This window comes from Balaenoptera ricei, chromosome 2 (genome assembly GCF_028023285.1).
Source record: "Balaenoptera ricei isolate mBalRic1 chromosome 2, mBalRic1.hap2, whole genome shotgun sequence".
Classification (NCBI taxonomy): Eukaryota; Metazoa; Chordata; class Mammalia; order Artiodactyla; family Balaenopteridae; genus Balaenoptera; species Balaenoptera ricei.
In genome coordinates, this window is record NC_082640.1 from 183458575 (window position 1) to 183485567 (window position 26993).

At 50.0% G+C, this 26993-nt stretch overlaps 2 protein-coding genes across 5 annotated transcripts in view; one reads left to right on the top strand and one right to left on the bottom strand.

Annotated features, from left to right (window-relative positions):
- WARS1 (tryptophanyl-tRNA synthetase 1) overlaps positions 1–7448 on the bottom strand; it is a 34591-nt gene extending 27143 nt beyond the window's left edge. Inside the window, exons 1-2 of one of the 2 annotated variants that reach the window (XM_059915001.1) lie at positions 7362–7448; positions 1740–1918 (exon numbers count right to left, since the gene is read on the bottom strand). In XM_059915001.1, the coding sequence (XP_059770984.1) occupies positions 1740–1853 (114 nt within the window). In that variant the 5' untranslated portion in view covers positions 1854–1918; positions 7362–7448. Of the gene's footprint in view, positions 1–1739; positions 1919–6323; positions 6732–7361 lie in introns of those variants that run through there. The other variant, XM_059915000.1, reaches the window with a different exon arrangement.
- WDR25 (WD repeat domain 25) overlaps positions 6873–26993 on the top strand; it is a 143993-nt gene continuing 123872 nt past the window's right edge. Inside the window, exons 1-2 of one of the 3 annotated variants that reach the window (XM_059914998.1) lie at positions 6873–7136; positions 10969–11815. In XM_059914998.1, the coding sequence (XP_059770981.1) occupies positions 11009–11815 (807 nt within the window). In that variant the 5' untranslated portion in view covers positions 6873–7136; positions 10969–11008. Of the gene's footprint in view, positions 7137–7538; positions 7606–10968; positions 11816–17298; positions 17615–26993 lie in introns of those variants that run through there. The other 2 variants (XM_059914997.1, XM_059914999.1) reach the window with 2 other exon arrangements.

A 26993-nucleotide genomic window follows, 5' to 3' on the forward strand; every position in this document is an offset into this window, starting at 1 on the left:
ACGGGAGAAGAACAAATGCTAAGACAACACGGGGAACCTGGGCAGTGACTGGACTTACATTGCTGTGGAATCCCAGAGAGGTTTGGGCATTGGCGGCCCTAGATATGCAAAGAAGTGAGGGTGAAAGCGGGCTATAAAACTAGGAGCACTGGCTGAAAGTCTGTCTCAGAAGCAGTTATTGAGATCTCCCCCTAGCCGGTACATCCCCCCCTCCCATCCAGAGGGGGCGGGGGCAGGGGCAGGGGCAGCGCACGGAGAACGGGGCCTTCAGCGAGGGATCCCACAGCCCAGCTCCTCTGCCCCACTCAGCTCACAACGCTGGCGGCCGGACCCGTACCCTCTGGACAGCAAATTGGAGGAGTCCTCTCTGGGGACTCTACAAGCCTCAAAGAAGAGCTCTAAAGGCCCCGACACTGAAGCCTCCCCAAGGCAAGGGAGCGGTGTGGCTGCCACCCAGGGAAGGGAAAGCTACACGACGAGCTCCTCCCAGCTCCGAGCGCTCCCTCTAAAGCGCCACTGCACAGCTGGGTGTCACCAAACACCGGACGACGGCATCTAATACAAAAGGCAGAAGGAACAAAAAGCTAACTTGGAAGAAACTGAGTTTATAAAGGGGGTAGAGAACACTGGAAAAACTATCACCAAGATCTCAGAGACAGAAGGACAGTGTACCTATGAAATAAGAGCAGAGAGCTAGGAGGAAAGGCACGTTCAGAGATCAAACGAGCTCTTGGAAGTCAAAAATGATAGAATAAGTGAAAAACAATAGGAGGGTTAGAAGTTGACGAAACATACCTAAAAGAAGAACAAAAAGAAAAATAAATGAGGAAAATAAGTCAAAAAATAAGAAATTCAGAGGACCAGTCTTTGAATTAAAAAATTACACTAAGAAACAGAAAAAAAAAAAAAAAACAACCCAGGATAAATCAAAGAAATAATATAATTTCTGAGAATTAAAGGTCATGAATTTCTAATTTGAAAGGAACAAACTAAAAGATCCTGCATGCTGCAACTAGGTCCCACGTGCTGTGACTAAGACCTGGCGGGTGCAGCCAAATAAAAAAAAAAAAAAAAAGAAAAGCCAAGCAGGGGAGTTCCCAAGTGGCCTAGTGGTTAGGATTCTGGGCTTTCACTGCCGTGGCCTGGGTTCAGTCCCTGGCTGGGGAACTGAGATCCTGCAGGCTGCAAGGTGCAGCCAAGAAACCCCAAAATGAAACAAAGAAAAGCCAAGCAAAAAGCAATTAAGACAACTATCAACTCTGTAGAAAACAAAAGTTGGGCAGGAAAGGAGAAGCACTCACGCTATACCCAGTGGGTCAGCTGTCAGCGGCATTTACATGGAGACTGTGATTGTCTGTGATTGTGAAAGTGCTAATTCCTTGTCGTCCACAGTGAAAGCCCCAAACCTGAACATCTATCAGGAGCAATATAATGTGTGGTTTTGAGAGACGTAGGGGTTACACAGCAAAAGAATCAGCTAAAAGAATCGAAAATCGTTGTTTCTGCGAGCAGGAAACGGAGAGAGGCGGGGTGGATGGCTGCTGTGTTTCCCAGCGGCTTCCCTTTAGACTACAGGCATCGATGCCGATAAAGGAGAAAATACATTTAAATTGAGAGCCAAGACACCTCAGGTGGTGAGGGAACGGAATCCTGGTAGCATGACCCTACAGAGGTGGCTTGGACGTGTGTGTGTGTGTGTGTGTGTGTGTGTGCGTGTAGGACCCAGCTAAATGACATACCTTCGCTGCGTTTCTGGCTTTGAGGGCCCTCACGAGCTCCCCTTGAGCAGCAATGTTCTTGAACAGCTCCAGTGGGGACCCACAGCCCTGCTCACCGTTGGGCACATCTGCCATTTTCCAGGACCTGCGTTCACAGCCGGCTAGGGTGTTGGCAGATTTGCTCAGTGGTCCAGACAAGACTGTGGGGGGAGGAGAGAGAGAGATTAACAAACCATCGCAGCTGTTTTTCCTTTACCGTAGCTAGTTCTTCTTTCCAAAAAGGTTGGAGATGAGTTACAATAAAGGGCATAGATAATATAACATTAATAAAAATATAAGCAGAAATTTGGAGCCATGAAACAGGGGAAAAGAGGAAGAACAAATGCTAATGATGAGGTCGAAAGGAATCGCTGTGATTTACAGACTTAGGGAGGGCAAAGAAAGACCCCTCCTAACCAAGGGCAAGTGTGCATCTGCTGAGGTGCCCCTGTGCCTCAGCCAGTGCCCAGGACACAGGAAGGACTCGTGTCTGCTCAGGCAGCAAATACCAAAGTGCTTTAGTAAACCTAAGTTCACCACAGCTAGAAACATTTGGCAAATGGCTATTTACTCTTTATCTTAATTGCTTTCGGGATGAATTCCCAGGCCTTTGCAGTCATAAGCAACATACCGCTGAACAAATGGCTTCCTTTGCTGGCCAGCTGTTCCGTTCTCAGACGAAGGGAAGTCTGGGTGGAGGCAGGGCCTTATCCCTTCTGGGTTCCAAATGAGCTACGAATCATATACAGCCTGTCCACTCCACATGCTGCCTTATGGAACTGCAAACCTTTGAGGAAGGTGTCCCTGCACCTCCTATTAGTCATTATTTACTATTAACCTTAGAAAAGGTGGGGCACACGGCAGGCTACCTGAGGCCACCTTGGGGCAGAGGCTGGCCACAATCAGCCCCTTTTGGGTTGGTCACTTCCCTTTTCTGAGTGTCAGCTTCCTCAGCTATAAAGCAGCACCGTCACGAACTTTGTCACCTACCTCAAGGGCTGTTATGAGAAGAAATGAGAAAAAACGACATGGTAGCATTTTACAAAATGTAAAGCAAGGCACAAACCCATTACAAGTATTATTTGTTAGGGTTCCAGAGCTTGGCTGAACTCCCGTTCCGTCTGTAACTTGCTGTTACACCTTGAATGAGGAGGGTGACAGTGCCGGTGAGGCTACACCAGAGCAGCTAACCTCCAGCTCTTAAGAGTCTGGTATTTTCCTCAGCACCTTATACATATTAATTCACTTAAACCTACAGCAATCCTATGGGACAGATTTGTTATCTCTGTTTCGTAGATGAGCAAACTGAGAGGCTAAAACACTTGCGCAAGATAACGCAGCTAGTGAGTGGTCGAGATGAGATACAAACTCAAACAGTTTGACCCCAGAACCTATGCTCTCAAACATTATCCTACGGGCTACTTAACTGTCGTGCGCCTCAGTCTCTCAACTGTAAAATGGGAATAACAATAACAACGCTAACTTGCAGGATTGGTCACGGAATAAGTGTGATAATGCGGGTAAGTAAACAGTGTAGCACAGCATCAGCCACAGAGGAGAGGTTTAATGAATGACTATTTTGTGTCTTTAATCATTAAAAAAATTTTTTCTAGCAGCTCTATGAACAAAACACACAAATTTGAGGGGGTAATTTATTTTTATTCATCCACTTGTTAAATATCTGTTTAAAAAATATGTAAAATTTAAACCAATCTTTATATAAGTCAATGAAACCGTAATACTGAAACCAGGATGGGATAGCAGCCAGTTTCTTTCCCCTCCTTGCTGAGAATCGCCTCAATTCCTGGAAAGGGAGGCCCGTAAAAACGAGAAGGAATGTGGAAGAACCTTCTGACTAGCGCTGGAGAGAAGAAACACTCAGGCCCATATCAAATAACAACCAAAGTGATGAAAATTACTTCTAGCCACAAATGATCAAACATCACGCCCAGATGCTTTACACATGATCCCCAATTCTCCCAACTTTCAAAGCTGGGTGGTACGGTATCTGCTCTGCATTAGCGACCAGAGGCTGACGGCTCAGGGAAGTTAGAACCACCCTCTGAGGTTCCATGCCAGAGTAGCCCAACCAGGATCTGATGCCAAAGCCCCCCTCGACCATGTGCTCTCTCAAATGCCAGCTGCTCCCCCTGCCCGGAATGTCTCATACCCTCCTCTGCCCGCTGTCTTACTAATTCAAACCTCGGCTCCTCTTTGCAGCCTTTCCTGACCCCTGCACCCACGGGGCCAAGTTGGTTGCTCTGTCCTTGGTGATCCCTGAGCACTCGTTAGTGTGGTTATCAGAGCACTCACACTGCGTGTAGTTATTTATGAAAATCCATCACACAGAGAATGCAAGTACTGGGCTTTATTCTTTCATGTGCTTCTAGTACCTGGTACAGAGTAGCTTATCAACAGACGTTTACTGAATGAATGAATCTCACAAATCATCTAGTTTAATTTTCCCCTTCTGGTTTATATCCTCTTATAATACCTCCGCAGTATTCCAGTTTAAGGTAGATTTCTCCTACCTGGACTTTAGAAGTCCTCTTAGAACGTCCTGACACTGCACTGAGCCTTCCGAGACTTGGGAAGAGCCAGGTTAATCCCACATACCCAGTCTGGTTTCCTCACCCATTGCGAACATCTGCCCACCATCCTGGTCACTCTTTTTGGAATTCCCTTCGGTTTACCCTTGTCCTTCCAAAAATGTGGTGTCCTGCACGGAAGGCAACAAGTGGGTTTTGAAGTCTGCGAGTAGGACCAAAATCAAGCACGGATTAAAATTACCCTTAAAAATTCCTAGGGAAAGTGCCAGGTAGAATGATTCGGTGAGCCCCAGATGGCTCATCTCCCCCTGCAACGGAGCAGATAACTGCAGAGGATCAGCTAGATGAACTGAGCCTGCATTTAGGGTCCCTGTCGTAGGGAAGAACATGTATCTTTAACTCTCAGAATCCCATTTAAGTAAGAAGAGGCACACGGGAATGACACCTGACTGAGGAGACAGCAGGTGAGGTCTCCCTGGTCTCAGGATCATGAGGCATATACTCACCATGTGGGAATCACCCACACTGTAACCTCATGTGTGTGCGCATGATGCAACTTCCTGAGAGAGTACAGTGCTTCGGCAGTGATCAGAGACAACGAGAATACAACTATCACTTCCCTCATTTCAGGCATCCATTTAGCCCATTTACGGGCACATATTCTCCTTTTTTCCTCCTATCTAGTCAACATTCTCCTTTATTTCTTTGTTAACTAACTTTTAGAATTTAATTTAGCTTCAGAGGTTTTTAACCCAGAGTTCAGAACCTCTGAAATGACATCAACAGTTTGCCTGCACCTTGGCACGTTTGCGGTTCTAAGCAGAGTATCCAGGTTTTACTACTTTCTCAAAGGGGTCCGAGATGCCAAGAGACTAAGGACCACTGTCTTCAGTGTTTACTGTGCAAACTGCAAATAGGGCTTTGAATCTTTGTCAAGGAAAATTGCTTTATCTATTTCACAAATACTACAATCTAAAACAAGGAAATGAAGCTATAATCTGTGAAGTAATGTATGATCTCCTCTAGAAAAGGACTGTGAGTGAAAAGAGCAAACCTGCACAGTCCACAGCAGACCAGCACACAGTTAAGGAGAAATCGAAAAGACTCTTAGAAATGAACTCTCCGCTCCTCTTTTTAAGGAACTTGAAACTTGTGCTCATTTTGAAAGCTTCCACTGTTCCCAAGGAGCGTAACAGGCACCTGAAGAAACTGGGTACAGTTTTGGTATGAGGAATGGAAAGAGGAATTACAGAACCGTTTAACAGAACAACAGGACAATTCCTTGGGCCACAATGAAATCATCTCACAGATAAGATCAGAATACACTGATTCTGCAATTTGGGGGAAGGGTGGCATCATGCACTACGGCCGATTCTGGAGCAGCTGAGAAGAGCAGGGGACCCAGAAGTTCCTGGATGCCTGGAATATTACCAGCAGGTGGGATACCATCTTCCACATCCTGACCCCTGAGTGTGGATGACAATGGCCTTGGACTGTCAAGTTTCCAGAGGACAAGAAAATGATTTCTTACCAGCAAGGAGTCCTTTAACGCTTCAAACCTTGGAACAGATTGAGGTCACTTTTTCTTTTTTAAACACTGAGAGGAAAGCTTACTTTCCCCTCCAAATAATACAATGAACATTATCTTAAAAGGCAAAGAGGACATTAATTTATATGAAGCCAGGCATAAGCTACTTATGAGTATCACAAGGAGATACTGTGGATGGGTATCGACTATTTAAGGAGGCCTCATCAGTGAAAAATAGGATAGCCAACATCAAAGCGCTGAAAGTCAAGCTACGAATCCAAATAGGCAGCTACTCTTCTAGTATCTCCATTCCCTACGGAAGCTGTGAGTCACCTGAACTTTGGGACAATGAGATGAAATAAAATGCACACCACCCTGGTCCTAAGAGATACTGCTCCTCATCCCCTAAGCCAAGGTTTCCAGTACTTTGGGAAAAGGCTGGTAAAAATACTAATAAACTCTAAGCCTAGCAAAGATGGTAATACATACCCAGGTTGCAGGAGATGCTGCAGAGGTGGCCACTGGTCACGCTGGGCAGTTGAGAAGCTGAGACTGCCCAGTGCAGCTCGAGCGCTTCTTTAAGAGTCTTTCCCTTTTTCTTTCAGTTTCCTTTTTAGAAAAGACTCCTCTCTCTCTCTCTCTCTCTCTTTTTTTTTTTTCCTGTTTAGCCCACCCTTTACCACTTGCATGTAGGAGCTTCTTATAAATCACCCAATTTCTCAGAAACACTTGAGCCTCTCGACCAACCTCTTCGATGAGACTGTCCAATCAGGGGTGGGCGGAGGGGAGGATGCGGGTGGAGACCAGGGAAACTCTCTCTCGGGAAGCAAGCCATTAGCTGGTCATTGCATCAGCCACCCCGTATCCCAGGCTGGCCTCCATATAACCTCCCCACCCTCTTCCCGTTCCCTATTCTCAGCATCAGTATGAATAACTGTGTTTGTGTATAGTCTTGGGGCGGGGAGGGGGGGTTGGGGGGGAAGGCGGATGGTAAATTCCTTGCCGCTGCTGTTCACGGAGGCGGCGCAGGGCAGTGGAGAGATCATGAGTTCTGGGGTCAGACCCGGATTTCAATCCCAGTTTGGGCGTTTTCTTGTTACAAGCCCTTGCGCAAGTCACATTCCCTCTCCGCTTCATCCTGCGTTTCCTCATTTGTGAAATGGGCATAAAGAAGCCTCGTAACTTTATCGTGGAGGGAACTAAGTGCGATACTACCGGCAAAGCCCCTGTCACATGGCAGACACTCGTTAAAAGTGAGGGCCTCTCCCCTTGGCGAACGAGAGAGGAGGGAGACGATGAAAGGTCGGTGCCGGTGGCAGTGGGTGACAGGCCGGGTCGGCGGCGCTGGGAGGAAGGGGGCGAGGGGCGCCGTGGCAGCCTCCGCGCACCCCGTGGTGCCAGAACCCGGCGAGCAGTGAGCCGGGCTCTGAGGAGGATACTCCGGGCCTTGGCGTGCAGGCGGCTCCGGGAGGGCCAGGTCATCTGGCGCCGCCGCGGCCTCCCTCCCTCTTTCATCCCTTCACTTACCCGCCCAGCCGGGCCCGTCAGCGCTGCCGGCTCAGCCAAGGGTGGCCTCCTGGGCGTCCGTGGAAACGCCTTCCGGCTGGAACAACTTCCGGCCCGGCTGCGCCATCATTGGCTGTTCGCGCCGCGGGGTCGAACGGAGGCCGCTGCTGATTGGCTGGCGGCCCCGGCGCCGACGGAACGCGACTGGGTTGTGGGGTGCAGGCGGGACAGCCTCCGGGAGGACCGAGAGCTTCCGGCGCGCGTGGTGAGCGGAGGGCCGGGGGCGGGAGGGGACTGGGCTCTGGCAGTGGCCCGAGCGCTCCACGCCCCTCCGCGCGGGCACTTCACTGCCGCTCGCCTGTCCTGTGTCTCCGGTTACTTCCGAACGCGCAGTGCTCTGGACGATCCTCACCTCTCACTCTTGACAGCCCGGCTAACTCCTTTGCATTCTTCAAAACCCATCTCTGGTCGTATCTTGTTTGTTGCCTTCTTCAGTCTGTGGCCTCCGGCGCAGGATCCGTGTTTTGTGCTTAATCTCTGTCCATAAGACCTAACATAAGGCTTGGCACAGAGTAGGTAATCAGGAAATATTTGTTGAATGAGAATATCCTATTCCTTTTACTTTCTCTGTGCTCCCCCCCCACCCCCACCCCGACCAGGTTGCATTTCACAGATATTTCTAGATGCTGGCGATCAAACAGTGAACAAAACACAAAAAGTCCTGCCCTGGTGGAGCAGACATGCTGATGACTGCCAATGCCACTCCCCCCTTTTGTAGCCTTATTTCTCCAAAGACCTGACTTTTTCTTCTGGCTGTTCTTCCTGGTTTAATCGCTCCCTCTTTCCATGAAAAAGTTTCCTTTTCTTCCCCCTTTGCCTTAGAAACATAAAAGGCAGCAAACACTTTCCCCCTGAAGTTTATGTTGTTCCCAGTAGCTCACAATCTTCTCTGTTTTCGCCTGTTTTCCTTGAGTCATCCTTGCCTCCTTCTCTCTCACCCCATTTGATCAGTTTTGTTGGTCCGGCCTTCAGTGTTTTTTATCACCTCTGCTCCCTCACCTGCAGAACATCACCTTCTGCCTTAGGCCTGCCTCGGCCTCCCCAACGTGAAACTGCATCCCAGGCCCACTACCACGCCTCCTTTTCTTTTCTGTTTTACTTTTCTCCTTAGGATTTCTCACTTCCGGACATGCTCTGTTTCACTCGGTTCTGGTCTGTCTCTCCCCACTGGCATGTGAGCATGGCGAGTGCAGGGCATCATCGACTGTCTCATTTGCCCTGGCGTTCCTGGTGCCTCGTGTGGGGCTTGGCTAGTAGCCCGTGCCCCGTCAGTGTTTGTTGAATGACTGAATGAAATGTACGTGAAGCAGATAGGGAGCCCTATCGTCCACCTGCCTGCATTCATTCAGTCCTTGCTGCCTTGCCTTGTAGGAAGCGGGGCTCATGGGCCCCAACCCCACTACTCTCTGATCTTTTGCTGTAGACCTCATCTTTAGTTCTGGTCATTGGCCTCTCCTGTGATTCGACAACTGTGGACAACTGGGTGGGTAGGAATCCATCCCAGTGGCTGCAGACAGGAGCCTTTGTGATGGGAACCTGGTGGGTTCCCTTTGGCAGGATGGAATGCTGTGGTGGGCGGTCCTGTGCATAGGAATTGAGACAGATGCGGTGTCTGATCGGCATGCAGGACCAGACTAAGTAGTGAGAGAAAAGAAATGCCAAATCCTTCGCAGTGCACCCTTCCCTTAGTTTATAATTAGTCCATTATATTATATTAGTTCCATTTGAGATGGGCTGGCTTGTTGTGGAAGTTTTATTTAGATAATGGCTCTGTGTGTGGAAGGTGTTACCTGCCTGGATTGGGCTACAGGTGGGGGTGGGATTTTTGGAGGAGGCAGGCAACAGACATTTTTTGAATGATGACATAACTTGTTTGGTACCCTTTATGGGAAAGGCATGGAAGGGGTGGGATGGTTGATTCCAGGGGACATGAAACCCACTGCCCAGGGGAAGACGTGGGTGATAGACAGGCTGTCTGGAATGGCGTAACCGAGGACCCCCAGGGAATCTTCAGGTCTCACCTGACCCCACGTGTGGGAAGAGGAGCTCAGGATGGTTTATTAAGGTAGGGGACGCAGGCTTTCCCAGAAGTTGCCCGTTGCCTGAGCTCTCAGTGCTGCTCCACCACGCCCTCTGCTGTCCTGGATGTGTGCAGCATCGTTGTTTTCCTCCTGATTACCTGCTTCACGTTAACTGCACAGAATTGAATTCCGGGAGGAGGTACTTCTTTGTAGAAACTAGTTGGCTACAACTGATTGTGTATGATGGTTCAGAATTCCAGGAAGAGTTTTTTAGAAAGGGGAAATGGACTGTTGTGTGAGTCTGTGTGTTTGGAGTGAAACTTGAGGATTTGGATCACACCCTTGGAATGGGGTGGACCCATGCCTCAGGCACCTCTCCACCTTGTGTTGCCGGGTCTATCTCTCCGACTGGCTTGTAGTTGAGATGGGATATCTGGGGAAGAGCGTTCTAGGCAGAGAGAATAAAAGGAAGGACTGGAGCATAGGGGGAGGACAAAGGTGAGGGCAGCGTGCTTTTAGCACGTGGTGGGTCCTGGTCATCTTTGCATTTCAGTATTTTCAGAACTAACCTCATTCGCGTTGATGAGTGTATGCTCTTCTTGTTTGTTGCTCATAAACAGTGCTGCAGGCTCTCTGTACACCTATCTTTGCAAACACGTGCTAGTGTTTGTGTAGGACAGAGTTCTAAAGTGTGTTGTGGCAGTAAAAGCTATGTGTGTTTAAATTTACAATAGATCCTGCCCAAATCGCCCTTCCAAAAGGCCTCTTTAAAACCATGAGTCTTTCTGTCCAGGCATCCTGTCTCCCATTTAGTCAGGTCCTCTTTTATGTCTTTACATTTTTAGTTTTCTTTGTATAGGTCTTACTATTTTGTTGTTGTTAAATTATTATTTTTTGTTTTTTGGCCGTGCCGCACAGCATGTGGGGGGATCCCCGACCAGGGATCGAACCCGCGCCCCCTGCAGTGGGAGCATGGAGTCTTAACCACTGGACCCCCAGGGAAGTCCCAAGGCCTCATTTTTTTTTTTTTTTTTTACATGAAGTCTGATTTATTTATTTATTTATTTATTTTTTTTATTTATTTTAATTTTTTTATAGCTACTTTATTTATTTATTTATTTATTTTTGGCTGTGTTGGGTCTTCGGTTCTCGTGCGAGGGCTTTCTCTAGTTACGGCAAGTGGGGGCCACTCTTCATCGCGGTGCGGGGACCGCTCTTCATCGCGGTGCGCGGGCCTTTCACTATCGCGGCCCCTCCCGTTGCGGGGCACAGGCTCCAGACGCGCAGGCTCAGTAGTTGTGGCTCACGGGCCCAGCTGCTCCGTGGCATGTGGGATCTTCCCAGACCAGGGCTCGAACCCGTGTCCCCTGCATTAGCAGGCAGATTCTCAACCACTGCGCCACCAGGGAAGCCCCAAGGCCTCATTTTTAATGTGTTTACTCTTATGGGTTTTTCAGTCTTGCATTTGTTCTGTGGCGTGTTTGCTTTTGGCACGAGGTAGGAAACATTCTGCCATGCACATCTTCTGACACTTTGTTTGGCCTTAGGTAGTTTGCCCTTGACGGACAAGGAGAAACTGTGTCTTCAATGGCTTCGCTGGTGGCTTATGATGACTCGGACTCAGAGGCTGAGACTGAGCCTGCGGGCAGTTTTAATCCTGCCGGCCAGATGAAAGACGCTTCCGATGCCGTGAGACCTCCTGGGCGGGATTTTGCCTCGGAAGTCCTGGATGCGAAGGACGGGGGAGCAGTGCCCACAAGGCATGGCTCTTGTGAAGACGCAGCCGGCTGTCGTCTCCCTCTGGCTCGGCTCTGGAGCAGTGACTCAGGATCTTGCCCCAACCAGAGGCTGCAGTGGCCCAGGACAGAGCCTGAGGTCACCTTCCCCACCAGCCAGCCTGTTCGTCCTTCCCTGTGGAGCAGCCATGCTCCAGCTGGCCACGTGCCCCTGGCAGCTGGCCGCCTGAAGCAGGTGAAACTCTCCTGGGGAACTTCTGGCTCCCCTGAGCCATCTTTCTGTGCCCGAACTGGATCTGAAGCCCCAGGTGAGAACGGCAGCTCTCTTCCGAGGCAGCGGTGTGCGCACGGTGTTGTGCCCTATACCCCGAAAAGACTAAGACAGTGGCAGGCATTAAGCACGGAAACGGGCAAGAGTAAAGACATGGAGCCCCAGGGTCCCTGTGCCCGGCGCGCCCCAGCCCCTCTCTGTGTGGCGCCCCAAGTGTCCGAGTTTATTCAGCCGTATTTGGACAGTCAGTATAAGGAAACCAAGATTCCCAGGAAGGTACTCTTCCATCTGAGAGGCCACCGGGGCCCCGTCAACAACATTCAGTGGTGTCCAGTCTCTTCCAGGAGCCACATGCTTCTCTCAACTTCTATGGATAAAACCTTCAAGGTAAGACTTGAGTGAAATTGCTCTTTTCAGCTGCTCTTAGGAATAAACTGCTGGGCTGTTTTGTTCTTCAAAACGGTGAGGTCGGGCCTGGTTACAGGCTGAGCGCTTCTTTTTGGGCATTTCTGGAGTTCTCGTTGTTGCCTTTGGGAGAGGGTTTTCAGTGGCCCACCTGGACGGCTGGTGCATTCTGTCCCATTGCCGCCCCCCTCCCCTGAGGCGGCCTTGCCCAGGCCACCAGAGGAGGCTAGTCCTGCCCCCTCCTGGGGGTGCCGAGGTCGCCCAGACACACTCACGCCCCCCGGAGGATGAAGTCGCTGAGTGAGAGGGAGCAGAGGGGGAAGAAAGGCCCAGGCCAGGCCCCAGGACCTTGGGGACATCCACTGTGACCCCCACTGGGTGCTGAACGACGTTAGCTCTGTACCAGGTGCTGTGCTGGACGCCGGGGGTGTGAAGGTCGCTGAGCTGACCCTGGCTTCCAGGGCGGCACAGCGGGCTAGGGGCCACGGACTAGCGGAGAGGCGCTCACAAGCCTGCGTCGGGGCCGTGAGGATGGGGCCCCAGGGGGTTCCATGGGGGCTGCGGGCACCCGGGGGAGGGCAGCAGCTCAGCTGGAGAGGGCTTGGTGAAGGCTTCCAGGAGGGAAGTTTCACTTGGTGAAGGGGGTGGGCTGGGGCGGAAGGGCGTTCTTGGCTCTAAGCATGGGCGGCTATGAGGCGCCCATGATGGGGAAGAGGGCAGCGTCAGAGCGGGGAGGGCTTTGGATGCCCTGCTGGGGACTTCCGGTTTACGCAGAAACTCTTTTTTGGTTGTTATTTATTTATTTTAAAAGCTCCTGAGGTAAGGCACACTCGTAGTAAGCAGTGCCCGTGCGGACAGGTAGGTAGTGTGATAGGTGTGTCACACCTGCCTGGAACCTGCCCTCCAGGCCCCCCCCACCACCCCCCTGACTGTCCTCTGTCCCCCTCCTCACTCTCCTCGGCCCCTAGCAAAGCCCAGTACATAGTTGGTGCCAAATACACGTGAGCCAAAGAAAAGCTTCCTGGAAAGAAAGTAGCTTTGGAGTTGCAGGGACGTGGCTTCGGCTGCAGCTTCGCTGTGGCTGCCCAAGCCGCCCCCTCCGAGTCTGGGGTCTCACCTGTGAAGGGCCTGGTTGTACCTGGGTCATGGGACTGTGTGACGAAAACGCTCGCAAAGCCCCTGGCGCAGAGGCAGGAGCCCCATAGGTGCTCAATAGATGTCGGCTTCCCCGCCTGTTTTCCTCACGGTTCTGGATCCTGCCTGCCCAGGACACTGTATTTGCACATTTCATTTTGAACTTTTTTCCCAGGAGGCAATTTTGGAAGCTAAGAAAGGAAGCCCAAGTACAGTGAAGTCTTGGACACGACCTCTGTCGATGAGTGTCATTTTAGGTGGCACGTTTGAGTCCTGGAATGACGTGTCTGTGTTCTTGTCTGCGAGGCTGACGGAGTTCTGTGGGGACAGTGTTGTGTCCTGTCTGCAGCCTGGAGCCCCAGGGTTTACATGCACATCTTTGTTGCTTTTTCCGCGAGTTCGAGGGCCCTGTGGTCAGCTCAGGAGGCTCCTGGCGTCCCTGGTGTGCGTTGTCATGTGCTTGGACCCATCCCCCAGGCCTGGGGCTTCTCGGCCCTCCCTCCCGAGAGCCTGCACCTGTCCCTTTGGTCAGGAGCCTGTCTGGAGAGTTCCTGGTGGGCAGTGTCTGGCTGGCCCCTGGGGTTAGAATGATCTGGGCTCAAGGGCTGGCTCCATCCCCAACAGCTTCGTGATCTTGGGCAAGGCACTTGACCTCTCTGCGCCTCTTTCCTCTCGATGAGACAAGCTTGTGAGACCTACGGCCGGGGCTTCTCAGGTGGGACACACGCCCAGGTGCTGTGTCTAAAGCCCCCAGTCTGACGTCGGGCCCGTGGTGGGGTGGAGTTCTGTGGAGAGTGGCATGGTTGCAGGTGGGCCACCTGAAGGGCGTGGGCAGCCCCTTCCTAGGACCCGGGGGGGCGGGGCCAGTCTGCCAGACACAGCAGCCCAGGCTTTTTGTGTGTGTGTGTGTGTGTGTGTGTGTAGTGTGTGATGTGTGTGTATGTGTGTATAGTACGTGGCGTGGTATGTGTGTGTGTGCACGAACATGCAGGTATTTAAATTTTTTCCTTTTTTCTTCCTATTTTTTTTTAAATTTTTGAATTTTATTTATTTTTTTATACAGCAGGTTCTTATTAGTCATCCATTTTATACACATCAGTGTATACGTGTCCATCCCAATCTCCCCATTCATTCCCGCCCCCGCCCTGCTCTCCGCGGCTTTCCCCCCTTGGTGTCCATACGTTTGCTCTCTGCGTCTGCGTCGCCATTCCTGCCCTGCAATCCGGTTCATCTGTACCATTTTTCTAGGCTCCACACATATGCGTTAACATGCGATCTTTGTTGAGGAGGAGGCAAGCTTGCCGGGGGCCTCAGAGGACAGGCTGGGTCGCTGTGGGCAGAGCTGGGTGGAGGGATGTGTGCGCTGCCCACCCGCCCTCGGGGCTGTGTCTCCTGGTGGGGAAGGGCGGGCCTGGAGCCCTGTGGGGACCGGTCTGCACCCGGCCTCAGTGAGGTGCTCTGCGGGCCCTGCTCCGGTCACTTTTGCCCAGGAAGTTTAGATTTCCTGAGCAGGGGCATCCCATGAGAGTTTTGGAACAGAGAGCGTCTGAGTGACGCCGCTGACCCGGGGCGTTGCGTTTGTTCGGCCGTGTAGCGGGTGTTCGCGTAGAGATGAGCGCGCGGGCTGTGAGCTGGGGAGGCGGGGAGGCCGCGCGGAGGGCGCCTGGGAGCAGCCAACCCGCTGTGACAGCTCATGACCAGAAGAGGGCGCAGTTGGTCCACCTTGGGACGGCTGCTCGTTCAGAGGGACTCTCTGTTACAGGAAAGCAACCCTGCTTGGGGCAATTCCCTGAGGCCTCCCCTGGCCCTGGGGCTGCCCTGGGCGGGGCCTGGCACGGCTGCGTCGCCCATCTGTCCCGAGGACGGTGGTGTGTGCTGCAGGCAATGAGGCGGGCACTGGCTCCTTGCTTGGCCTGGCACCCTCCAGGGAGCCCTGCCCCCCGCGCTGTCCGTCTCTCATGGTGGGGCTGCAGAGTTGGGGGGCAGAGTGTGGCCGCCGTCATGGCTGCTGGAGTCAGCATCTCCTGACCATCATCTTACTGTGGGCGTCTCGAAAATCAGGGCGTTTACAAGCCATAGATGCAAATAGTCTGGCAGGGTCCTCTCTGCTTTATGATGTTTGACAGTTTTCAGTGACAGAGTTATTTGGCAAATCGATGTTAAGCAACTTTTCAGTGTGAAGACCTTGAGGCAGGGCTGGAGGAGCCAGGATGGGAAGATGGATGGAGAGCGGCTGGGGGCCGGGGGCTGGAAGCCAGGGAGGGAAGTCCCAGCTGGGGCCTTGGAAGTGCTGGGCTCTCAGGGTTGTGTGTGTACCGGTGGGCAGCTGGCAGCCCTGGGCAGGATGGTGTGCTTTTCCCTCCCTGGTGTCGGAAGGTTGGCTGCGTGGGTGTCCTTGTGGTCTGGTAGGAGCTGGAGGGGTGCTTGGGAGGCATTGTGTGGATGCTTCGTCTGGGGTGGGGACGGGACCGTGGGTGCAGGCAGGAGTCCTGGCTTGCTGCAGCCCAGTCCTGGGTGGAGAGCAGATGCTGGGTGAGTAGGGAATGAGCTAGAAGAGGTGGGTGCGACAGGGCACGCCCCTCCCCCCCCCCCCCGCCACTCTGTGCTCCCTTTGGAGGGTACCTTCCCCTTGTCTTTCGGTTGAAGTCTACCAGAGTGCCTTCTTGCCCCCCCTTGGTCAGGAAGGAGGGGAGAGCTTGGGGGCTGGGGTCACAGGACTTCAATTTGAATCCTCCCTCTGCTGCTGACTGGCTGTGTGATATCAGGCAAGTTACTTCACTTCTCTGAGCCTCAACCTGTGTTACATAAAGTAGAGGTAGTTATGCATAGCTTGCTGGGTTTTCATGAAAAATAAATGATACTAGTTATGAATTACCTGGTGTGGCTCCTGGCACATAGTAGGCACTTACTGCGTGCTCCCTCTCTTGCTCTCCCTGGGAATTTTCACCCTTCCTTAACCACGGGGTGGTATCTCTTTGTACCTGCATTGCCATGGAACCGTGTCTGCTTGTAGATTTTAAACTTCTTGAGCATGGGAACTGTACCAAATCCACTTTTATATTCCCCATAGCACCTGGCACAACGTTTTGTACATGTTAAGTGATCAATAAAGATTAAAAAATTATTTTGGATTTTACTTCCAGCCTTTGGGAAAGGATTGTCTTTGAAGTGCATAAATGCTCTTTGCCACTAGGGGGCACAGTAAGACAGTGTAAGCTGCTCACCCAAGCTTCTAGAACGTGGAAGAATCCTTAATTCAAGGTAACATTTACTGAAATACGATTTCTTTTCTGATCAGGAGAAAAACAACACAATCCAGCTGATTAATCTAAAGAACGTGGAGTGCCAGTTCCTTCATTTCCTTAAAATGCAGCTTTGGAATTCATAAATTTCAATTGGGCACATTACAGCAGAAAGATACTTATTTTAATATGTTCTAAATGTTCTGTGAGCAGTAAATTATGGTTATATTAGTTTTGAGAAATTTACAGCTAGAGAAATTAAGTAAAACAAAACAGTGACTCATAATTCCGCATCGATGCTCTGTTTTCTTTCCTGCCCGTCCCTCGCTGGCCCTGTCAGTACCGTGCATCTGTTCCCGTAGTTGTAATCCCAGCACGAATACCCTCCTGTACACTCTTTTCATTTCCCCGTGTCTTCACTTGGCTCAACATGCTTGAATACCCATTCCACGTAAAGGTAGAATTCAGACTTTGAGGCCCTTTTTGAAGGAAAAAGCACAAACGAAACGTATCCTGCTTTGGCCAAACACGGGCAGCCCTGATTGTCAGCCCCGTGTGCAGAGCCCTCTGCCAGGCACCGAGAAGCCTCCCAGAGGCATACGGCATGTTTCTTGCTGCCAGGGACCGACTTTGAAGATGCAGAAAACTCGAAGAATGAAGGAGAAAACAGAAATCACTGACAATCCTCACCCCGAGCCAGCAGCTCATTAACACAGGGACCTCCCCTGGTCAGGACCAGCGCATCCCTCTACGTTTAGGTTTACAGAATCGGTCTAGCGCTGCAGAGCGTGTGCGGTTTTGATTGTGTGCTTCCCCACCCCCATCTTTTGTACTGTTTGTAAGGGGCATTTTTCTACCTCATTAAAAACTTTCCCCAAACATATTTTTCTCACTCTCTCAGATTCCAAACTTTGCTTGGTCATTTCCATGTTGTGTCCTATTGTTTCCTGCTTTTGTTTTTCAAATAGTCAGTACTGCAGTGAACATGGCTGTACATAAATGTCTTTTTGCTGCTTTAATGCAGTTAAGGAGCGCTTTGATTTGAACCCAAGCTTTAGCTAAAGCCTTTGTGTGTGGTGAGTAGAACCTGATTAGATTGGCCAACCTCCGTCAGTGCCATTGTTATATGAGACTCCTGGGTTGCCATTTCATATCTGCTGCTTGGTAGCTGTGTGACTTTGGGAAAATCACCTAGCCTCTCTGATCCCACATTTTTCTTACTAGTAAAATGGGGATAATGGCTACCTGTTAGGGTTGTTGCTGTGGAAAAGAAATGAGAAGATGCAGCCCAGTGCCTAGCAGTGGGAGGGGCTGAAGAAACAGGTTCCCGACTCCCCTGCATCTGGATCTATTAATTAAAAACAACTGGATGAAAGACAAGTCACCCAGAATCCTCCGACTTCATGTAAGTCTTGTTCTTGTGAATCTTTTCATAATATGTCTATAGCTATATATTTTTCAAGAGTTTCAATGTTGCTGTTCCTGAGATGGATACTTTTAAAATTTAGAAAGTTTTTTAGATTGTCTGTACCAAGCCATTTACCCGCTCCGTTTTCATGCACTGTGCGCTTGGAAGTTTATATGGGAGGACTGGGTCCATGTCTCCAAACTGATCGTGTTCAAGTGTGATGGAAGAGAATGGCCCCGGCAACGTTTGCCAGTTTTCAGAGTGTTTTTGTGTCTGGGCCTCTGACAGTGCTGGGGGCAGTGATTTCACACCTGAAGAGACCCAGGAGAGTCAGTGCCCTGTAGGGCAGGTGTGCCGCCAGGTGGGCCTCGGGTCCCCTTCTTATGTACGTTGTCCTGGAGACTGTGACCTCTGCCTGTGATACAGATGAGAGGATGGGGAGAGCCAACCATCCCGGAGCGCCCACCACCTGCTAGGCACACCCCTAAAACACCCCATCTCATCTTCATAACAGGCGTACAAGGCAAGTGCTGTTATTATTCCCATTTTACAGATGAGGAAATCGAGGCACAGAGGGTTAAGGGATTTGTCCACGGTGACACAGCTGGTAAACGGTAGAGGCAACTGGCTGTCAGGCTCCAGAGCCTGGGCAACAAAAGCTAGAAGACCCATTCTACTCCTCTGCCTCTGAGAATAAAGGATGGAAAAGCATATCCCCTCACCTGGGTGGTGCCCAAGCACTGCCCAGCTTCAAAGCCTTGTGGTTCTTGTAAGGGGCATCAGGAGATGAGGTGATTTCCGTGGTGGTTTGGATTTGCATTTTTATGTATTACAGGATCCCGTTGATTTATCAGTGTTAGCGTATCAGATTATGTTAGGGTATCTTAGATGCGCTTTGTAGAAAGTAATATGTCTCAGATTCAAAGACAAGGAATTTATGGATTCAAGTGCCAGAGTGAGGGTTTATTTCAGTTTTGAAAGAATTATTCTTGATGGATTTTACAAAATGAGATTGAGAAATGATGTGATGTGTAGAGTGAGGAGTCGTGGAGCATTATGCAGATGATTGGCAATTTATTCCAAGCACGAGGCAAATCTATTGGAAATGAGAGCCGCACAGCTGGGGAGGAGGGTTGGGCTGTGGTGGTGGGCGTTTGGTATTTGGGGAGTGAATGATTAACAGTGCATCGAGGGTAATTAGGTGAAGGCGAGGAGAGAATGGGTGGTGTGTGGGCGCGTGCGCGCGCGCGTGTGTGTGCGCGCATGTGTGCGCGCATGTGTGTGCACGCAGAGATCATCTGGTTCCATCTGCATTTGACAGAAGCCCAGAGAGGGGAAGACACTTGCCCAAGGGCACGCAGGGAGGTCAGGTGTAGGAAGTGTTCGGCTGCTTCCCTCTCTGCACCCTATGTTTGCTCCTCTCCGTTCCCATCCTTTGAGGGTTTTCCTTCCAGGGAAAGTTCACGATCATCTGAATGGTAACAGACCGGGGAGTGAGGGCTTTAGGCTGGTCGACAGCAGGGCTGTCAAGCCTCCGGGAGGAGCTGTGAGATCCTGGGTTGGAACCTTCTCCTGGTGGGAAGTGAAGTTTTGACACTCCTCTCCCCCATATGAAAGCTGCGACGTTTCTGAGGCCAACAAATGAGACATTTCCCACTTCTCCCTTGCTTGCCAGAAGGGCCTTGTAAGCTTGTGGCTTACAGGAAAAACCCTTGGTTGAAAGAGGGATAAGAGAGGAAAGTGTGGCAGAACCCAAGCTGTGTTTTCTTTCTGTCTTTTGAAAACTTCATTCGGTTTAACTTAAACAGTTCAGTGTCCCCAGTGCCAGATGCTGATAGGGAGAAAACAGTGCAGTGTGAAGGTGCAGACTCTGTTCTCCAGGAACCGGCCTCATCCAGTCTCATCCTGTGTCATTAAGGGAAGAATAGAGCAATTTGGGAAAATGCTTTTAATGTAATTGAAAAATGCAGATTGCAAAATTGGCACACTTAGGAGTTGAGACAGTCTAGTAAATTACTTCTTGCTGCTTTTAAAACTTGGACACAGAAGACTCTTAAAGGCCCCTCTCTAGTGCCCAGTGATGGCTTTGTCCTTCTTTTTTTTAAAAAAAAGGCAGAAAATTAAAGATGTAACCATAGACCCTCCACTCAAACATACGGACTATGAACATTTTGCAAGGAGCGTTTCCTTCCATTCTTTTTTCCCATGTGCATCAACTGATTTTAATCATACCCTACGTACTTTATTTTTGTAACCAGCATTAAAAAATTTCACGGTGGTCATTTCCTCTCCCAACTGCGAGTATTTTTATCCCTTAAAAGAAGGAGTGGGTAAATCTCTCCAACTTCTTAGCCTTTTCTCCCGGCTTCTGCTGTTTGTAGTCTGGCGTCTCTCCCAGATGGACACGGCTCTAGCAAAGACCCCACGAACTGGGGGTGTGGAGGAGGATGCAGGGACCAGAGCAGTTGAGTGAGGCCGCGGTGTCAGCCCAGCATCTCTGGAAGCCTGCCTTCACGTAGCTTCCCTTTGGCAAGCTTCCTGAAGTTTCTTTACTCGACAAGAAAAAAGAGAGCATGCTTCAGCCCCCCTCACAAGATACTGTGACCCAGAATGAAACGGAGGAGGGGCAGGAGGGCTTTGGAAACCTAGCACCGGGGCGGCTGTAGCTCTGCTTTGCCAGGGGTCTTGGAGCCGGTCCAGGGCTGTCTTTCCTCACGAGGAGTGAGGTGTGGGGACCTCGGCCCCTCCCAGGGAACGGGGGCCACAGGGAGATGGGCAACACCCCCCGTCTATTGCCGGTCAAGGGCGTTGACTCTGGGACTGATTAGTTAGATGATCTGCGTGTCCCTGGATTGAGCTTCTAATTTTTCTTATCTAGTTTTCTGTTGCTTTGCCTTTCTGTTTTATTTTTCTGGGGAATTTCCTCCTTTATCTTTCAATCCTTTTTTCCTGGGATTTTGTTATTTCTGATGTCCTATGCTTAAACTTTTCTACTGAAGTATAACATATATTCAGAAAAGTATTCAGTTCTATCATATTTTTACATTCCAAGAGCTGTTTCTTATTTTCTGAATGTTCCTTTTAAAAGATATTTATAGTGTATTATTTTTATTGCATATTTACAAGGTCTTTTCTTAGCTCTCTGAGTTCTTTGAAAGTTTTCCCATGTTTTCTGAAATGTTTCTGTCTCTTTTCAGCTCCTTTTGTCTTTTTGTTTTGGTGTCTGTGTTCCACGTTAGAGATTTTCTGCTGCTCATTCTGATTGAGGAGGGAGACGCGAAAAAGCTGATGTGACCATAGGCTCTGTGTGTGTGTGCGTGCGTGTGTGTGTGTGTGTGTGTGGCTTGTCCACAGTGACGTTGTTACAGAGTGAGGAGGTAAGCTGGACCCCCAAATGTGAACATCTCTGATTATTTTCTCTCAGCCTAGTTAGTTTCCCAGAGAGGAACCTTCCACTCCCTGGGGTGCACTCAGTCCTGCTGCCTGCATTCTGGCATCTGAGTGGGAAAGAGGGCTGGGGTCTTTGTTTAGTATGCAAACTTCACTCTCCGTGCTGTCGTCCAGCTGGTTTTTTCACTCACGTGTGGTGCACATCTTTCCCTCTCAGTGCCCAGGTCTACTTCATTCTTTCTTTTTTTCCTTTTAATTGGGGTATAGTTGCTTTACAATATTGTGTTTCTGCTGTACAGTGAAGTGAATCAGCTATATGTATACATATATCCCCTCCCTCTTGGACCTCCCTCCAACCCCTCCTCCCCAATCCCACCCATCTAGGTCCCCACAGAGCACCAAGCTGAGCTCCCTGCGCTATACAGCAGGTTCCCACTAGCTATCTGTTTTACACATGGTAGCGTATATATGTCATTCCCAATCTCCCAATTCTGTTTATGGCACACAGCATCATTTACGACTGTGATCGTGTCTCCTCATCCTCGACAGCGCTAGAATTATTACTTTATTACTTTATTTATTTATTTATTTATTTATTTATGGCTGTGTTGGGTCTTCGTTTCTGTGCGAGGGCTTTCTCTTGTTGCAGCAATTGGGGGCCACTCTTCATCGCGGTGCACGGGCCTCTCACTATCGCGGCCTCTCTTGTTGCAGAGCACAGGCTCCAGACGCGCAGGCTCAGTAGTTGTGGCTCACGGGCCTAGTTGCTCCGCTGCATGTGGGATCTTCCCAGACCAGGGCTCGAACCCGTGTCCCCTGCATTGGCAGGCAGATTCTCAACCACTGCGCCACCAGGGAAGCCCCGAATTATTACTTTTTTAAACGTTTGCTAATCTAATGGTATCTTGTTTGAGAACCAAATGAGTTCATTTATGTGCGGCTCTTTTAGAACCGAGCCTGGCACCTCGTTAAGGCTGAAGGAGTGTTTGTGGTGGTGGTTCTTGCCCATTAATCTCCTGTAGTCTTGGTGTTTCTCTTACCAGAGCAATTTACATACTGACGCTATTGACCTGTCAAAATAATCGCCCCTCCCCACCCCCTGCCATGTGGTGTTTGAGTTTGGTATTTCATTATTTTATTTTACTTTTTGCAGAGAAAACCTAACATTTTTTGTGGTCAAGTCTGTGGACCTTCCCCTTTGTAATTGTCCCCTGGCTTTAGAGCATGTCCTCCCCCATCCCGGGTGCTGATAAATAGTCACCTATATTTGACCTTCATCTAGAAGTGATTAGCTGGAGCCAGTTTCAATTCTCATCATCTCTCGCCGGCTTTCTGTGGGTCTGGACAGGCCGTGAGTGCCGTGATGGATGTGCTCCGGGTGCCAGCGATCGATGGGTGTACCGGGAGCGGCCACGCTTGGTGGTGCTCCCCACACGGATGCTGGCTACTAATGATTTAAAACGACCTTCTTCCCATCGGCTGCTTCCATCGGGCACGGATACACCACGGCTACCCAAGCCATTCCTTCAAAAAGAAATGTTGTTTTTGACCATAAAAGAAATACACATACACTATGGAAAAAACAGCAAGGCATAAAGAAAGAAATTGCCCAGCGTCTTTCCACCCAGAGGCAATGACTGCAGACTTTTTAGTATATTTCCATCCACTCTTCAAAAAAATTCCACTTTGTTGAGTTCCAACTATACATATAAATTTATATCGCCCCCTCCCCACTACAGCAGCAGTTTTTAATGCTGTAATTTATTGCAGTGGTTTTCAGTGTGTCTGCAAACCCCTAGGGGTCCTCGAGACCCTCTCATGGGATCTATGGGGTGAAAATTATTTTCATAATAACACCTAGAAGTTCCTTGCCTTTTCACTCTCATTCTCTCATGAGTGTACGTGGAGTTTTCCAGAGGCTACGGGATGTGTGCTGTTGCCATTGATTAAATACAGAAGCAGCTATGAGAACACAGCTGTCTTGTATTAAGCCAGCCATTAAAGAGATGGCAAAAATGTAAACAGTGCTTTCTCACTCTTTTTTTTTGCCTTGGAAAACAGTTATTTTTCAATAAGAAATACGTTATGTATGTTAACGTGGAATGAGTTTATTATTGTTACTTTTACATAAATTAGTAAATATTTTAAAATGTCCTCGGTTTTAATTTTTAATATGCTAAATGTGGAGGGATTAAAACTCACACAAACAGCAGCTCTCTGGAGTCCTGCCTGACTTCAGAGAGTGTCAGAGGGACCAAAGGGTTTGAGAACTGCGGTCTTATCCTCATCTGTAATTCCATTTTGGGGCATGTATGTGTTGTTCACAACGGCGTCACATCCCCGCTCCGGTGCGTGTGCAGGTCAGCCCCAGCTCTGCCACTGCCGCCTCCTGTTTGGCTGGATTTCCAAACTGTGTGACCGAAACACGATGCTACAGGGTCCAAGCCTCCCTCGGTCCCCCGCGTCTCCTCCCTGCCCTCCATTTTGCCCTTTACGAAGATGATTTAACAGCATTACACAATGATGGGGGAAGATCTCCCAATTCCAACATACACTAAAATTATGATTATCCTTTTAACACCCTCCCATCAATTTCTGGTCCATATGGGCTTGTGTTTCTCACAGGGTGCGCGCACAGTTTCGCAGCCTGCTTTTCCCACTTAACATTCTCTCCCAGCCTCTCTTGCCGCAGCGCTACCGGCTGCCTCTGCGTCTTTGGAGGACCGTCAATTTCCACTGGTTCCATGATGCTCTATCGAGTTGATTAACTGTAATTTACTTAGCTGTCCTTGGACACTTAGGTGGTTGCTAATTTTTGCTATTATAGATAATGCTGAAGTGGTTATCTTCATGCATGAAACCTTTTCTGTTGGATTATTTCTTTCAGATTGATTCCCAGAAGTGGACTGCTGGGTCAAAGGGTTGCACATTTTCATGGGTCCAGATACATCTCCTGTCAGATTGCTTTCCAAAAGGATTATACCAATTTGCACTGCCACCACAAATCCTGTGTAATAACCAACTATTTTGCTTAACTATCATGCCTAGAATTTTCCCTTGGAGCCCCAAGGGGGCAAAGGCTCTTATCTAAGTGAATGTGATCTATAATTATTTAGACTAACACCAAAATTGCTTTCAGAACATTTTTAACCTGCTGAGTTTAGGATTCTAATTCACATACATGCTAGCATTAAAAGTTTCACAAGTAGCAATTTCTCTCTCCCTGCTCACAGTGTGTTTACACAAGCCCTGGCAACTGGAGGGAAAACTCAAGAGCTTTTATAAACAGAAGTGGTCTCTTCCTGAACTAGCTGAAGTGTTATTTTGAAAGGTACAAAAACACAAATTAAAACTCATTTTCATTGTAACCTTTGGTTAGAAAAGTTGTTTGTTTTCATCCTGGTTTCTTTTCATGTTCTTTTGCTCTCGTTCAAGTGTGTTCTGAAATGTCCTGGCTCCTGGGAGTCTCGTCGTGATGCTCTTAGCCAGGTGGAGGGGACAGGCGGGGAGCATGTGGCTGTCCCCAGGTGCTGGCAGGGCCTTGGTGGGGAAGAGGAACGAGGCGTACTCTGATTTGCTCCTAGGGCAGGAGCAGGACTAAAGGTGGAAATTGCAGGGGACAGAGTCAGCACAGGTGAGGGAGAACCTTCCAGCACTCAGAACTGGTCACCATGGGGAGCGGATTCCTCTGAAAAGGGCTGAGGATGGAAGGGTTCAGGGCAGGCTGGAGCCCACGTTGCCAGTGGGCAGGGAGGTGGGTGCAGGTGTGTGTCGAGGCTCCAAGGCCCCTTCTGGAACAGTGGCTCTGTTGCCCACGGCCAGCCCCAAGCATGGTCTTGACACGAGGCAGCCCTGGCCCGCACGTGTTCAGAATGAGGTAGCGAGTCCTCCCCTGATTTGTCTGGGCTTCCGTGTTCTCATCTGTGAAATGATTACCTCACAGGGCTGTAAGGATCAGATGAGGTTAGATGTGTGAAACCACTTTGTAAACTCTAAACTCTTACAAATGGAAGGTATTATCGAGAACTTCAAGCCAGGGTTTATTCTGTAATTGCCTGCTAAGCCGCGTTCCTAAGCACAGGAGGCTTGCAGTCCGGTTTGCCTCCAGTTGCCTTGATTTGTTGAACGAATAATCTGGCGGGCGCCCATTGACGCCAGCAGCCTCTCCAGGCACCTGGGCTGCTTGGGATGCGCCTGCCTATTTTCCGGCTCAGCGGCATGACGTCGGCCGCTGGTCATTGGGGTGTAGACGTGGGACGTGTGAGCCGGGCCTTCCGGACTCGCTGTTGTACGGCCAGTGAGTTGCTCGGGCCTTGTTTTAGGCTCTGTCTGTGGTGTGAGCGGCGAGGGCCCCAGAGGGGCACCAGGTGCCAGAGTGCATGAGTTGCCCCTCAGAGTCTGTATCAGGAGACCTGCTTCCCCAAGCGCTTCCTTTGATAGAGCATCCACTGGTCCAGCCATTGATTAAATGCTGGCTCTGGACAGGCTCAGAGGGGATCGGACACCCTTGCTGGCAAGAAAGCTAATGGGGGACAGGCATCCAAACAGACTGACAGTGTGACAGGCCCTCCAGGGGCCACCTGTGTTGGGGATGGGAAGACAAGGGGAGTGGGGTGGCTCTGTTGGGGACAGGGGCAGAGGACCAGCCAGGCTTCAGGGAAGGGGAAGGTTGAGCCGGGTCTTAGAGGATGAGGCGGTGGGCAGCTGGCTGGGTGACGGGAATGGCCCTGCGCTGTGCTGACTGCCACGCTCTAGGGGGACCAGGGAGGGCGGGCGAAGGCAGTGCTGGGGCCCACCGAGGGGAGCCAGGTGGGGGTTCTTGTGGGCTCTAGGCCTGGACAGTCAATGGCATGAGGCCAGCTGCTCCTTGCTGTGTTGGGTCAGCCTCCGCACTGGGCTTTTGCATCTCATTTACCCCCAGCTGAGGCACAGGGCAGTCAGCCGAGCTCGAGTCTCACCGTGGTGGGTGAGGGTGTGTGCTCAACCCTGGCCCCCGCGCTTTCTAACTGTGCAGCTTTGGTTAAGTTACATAACTCTTGGGACCTCAGCTTCTCCATCAATAAAGCAGGGGTAATCATAGCATCCATCTCAGTCATCTGACGATTAAACAAGAAAGCTCATGGAAAACTCTTTGGCGAGCATACAGCAGGCGCTCCCTAATGTAAGCTGGCACCATCATTAGCAGCATCCTTATGTCCAGTTTACAGATGAGAAAACTGAGGAGCAGAGAGGGGCACTGAAGGATGTGTAGCTCCTAAGCACACAGAGCTGGTATTTGATCTCCCCTCTTTCTGCTTTTGCATTTTGGGGTTGTTCCCTGTCCCCTTCCTGCTTGGGAACTCCAGAAAGTAGTCATGTGTGTGTTGGCGAGGCCCTTAATCTTCGTGAGTCTTAACTAGTTCATCTGTGAAATGAGAAGAACTCTAATAGCAATTCCATGATGGCAGGGAGTTTATTTTCTTCCCTTGTTGTATCTTCCCTTCTGGGAGGTGAGCTGAGCACATAGTAGGTGCTGAAAAAACATTTGGGAATGAATGAATAACACCTACTCGGTCTGCCGCACTTTTGTGGGGCTCCTTGGACCTCAGGGGCACGGAGGCTCTTGGGGCTGGTCTTGTCCACACGCCTTGACGCCGTCCCCCACCTCCAATCCGTGCAGGAAGCATCCCTGCAGAGGTGGCTGGGCTTTGGAAAGGGCTTCGAAGATCATAGCTGGACACTAAATCAAAGCAATGATCCCCATCTGTTGAAATGTTTGCCTGTACACTCTCAGGTAATGGGCTTGGGCCGACGCTTGCAGCTTGTATGTTTGTTTATTTATTATTTGTTTATAAATCATAAATCGAGAAAAGATTTGAGGAGGCTTACTATAAAAGACACGAATACAGTAAAGCTGTTAAAACAAAACACACCACGAAAAGCCACCCCGAATGGAGAAGGAGGCACGTAAATCAAGTTCAGGGCTGAGCGCCGCCGTAGGGCGGGC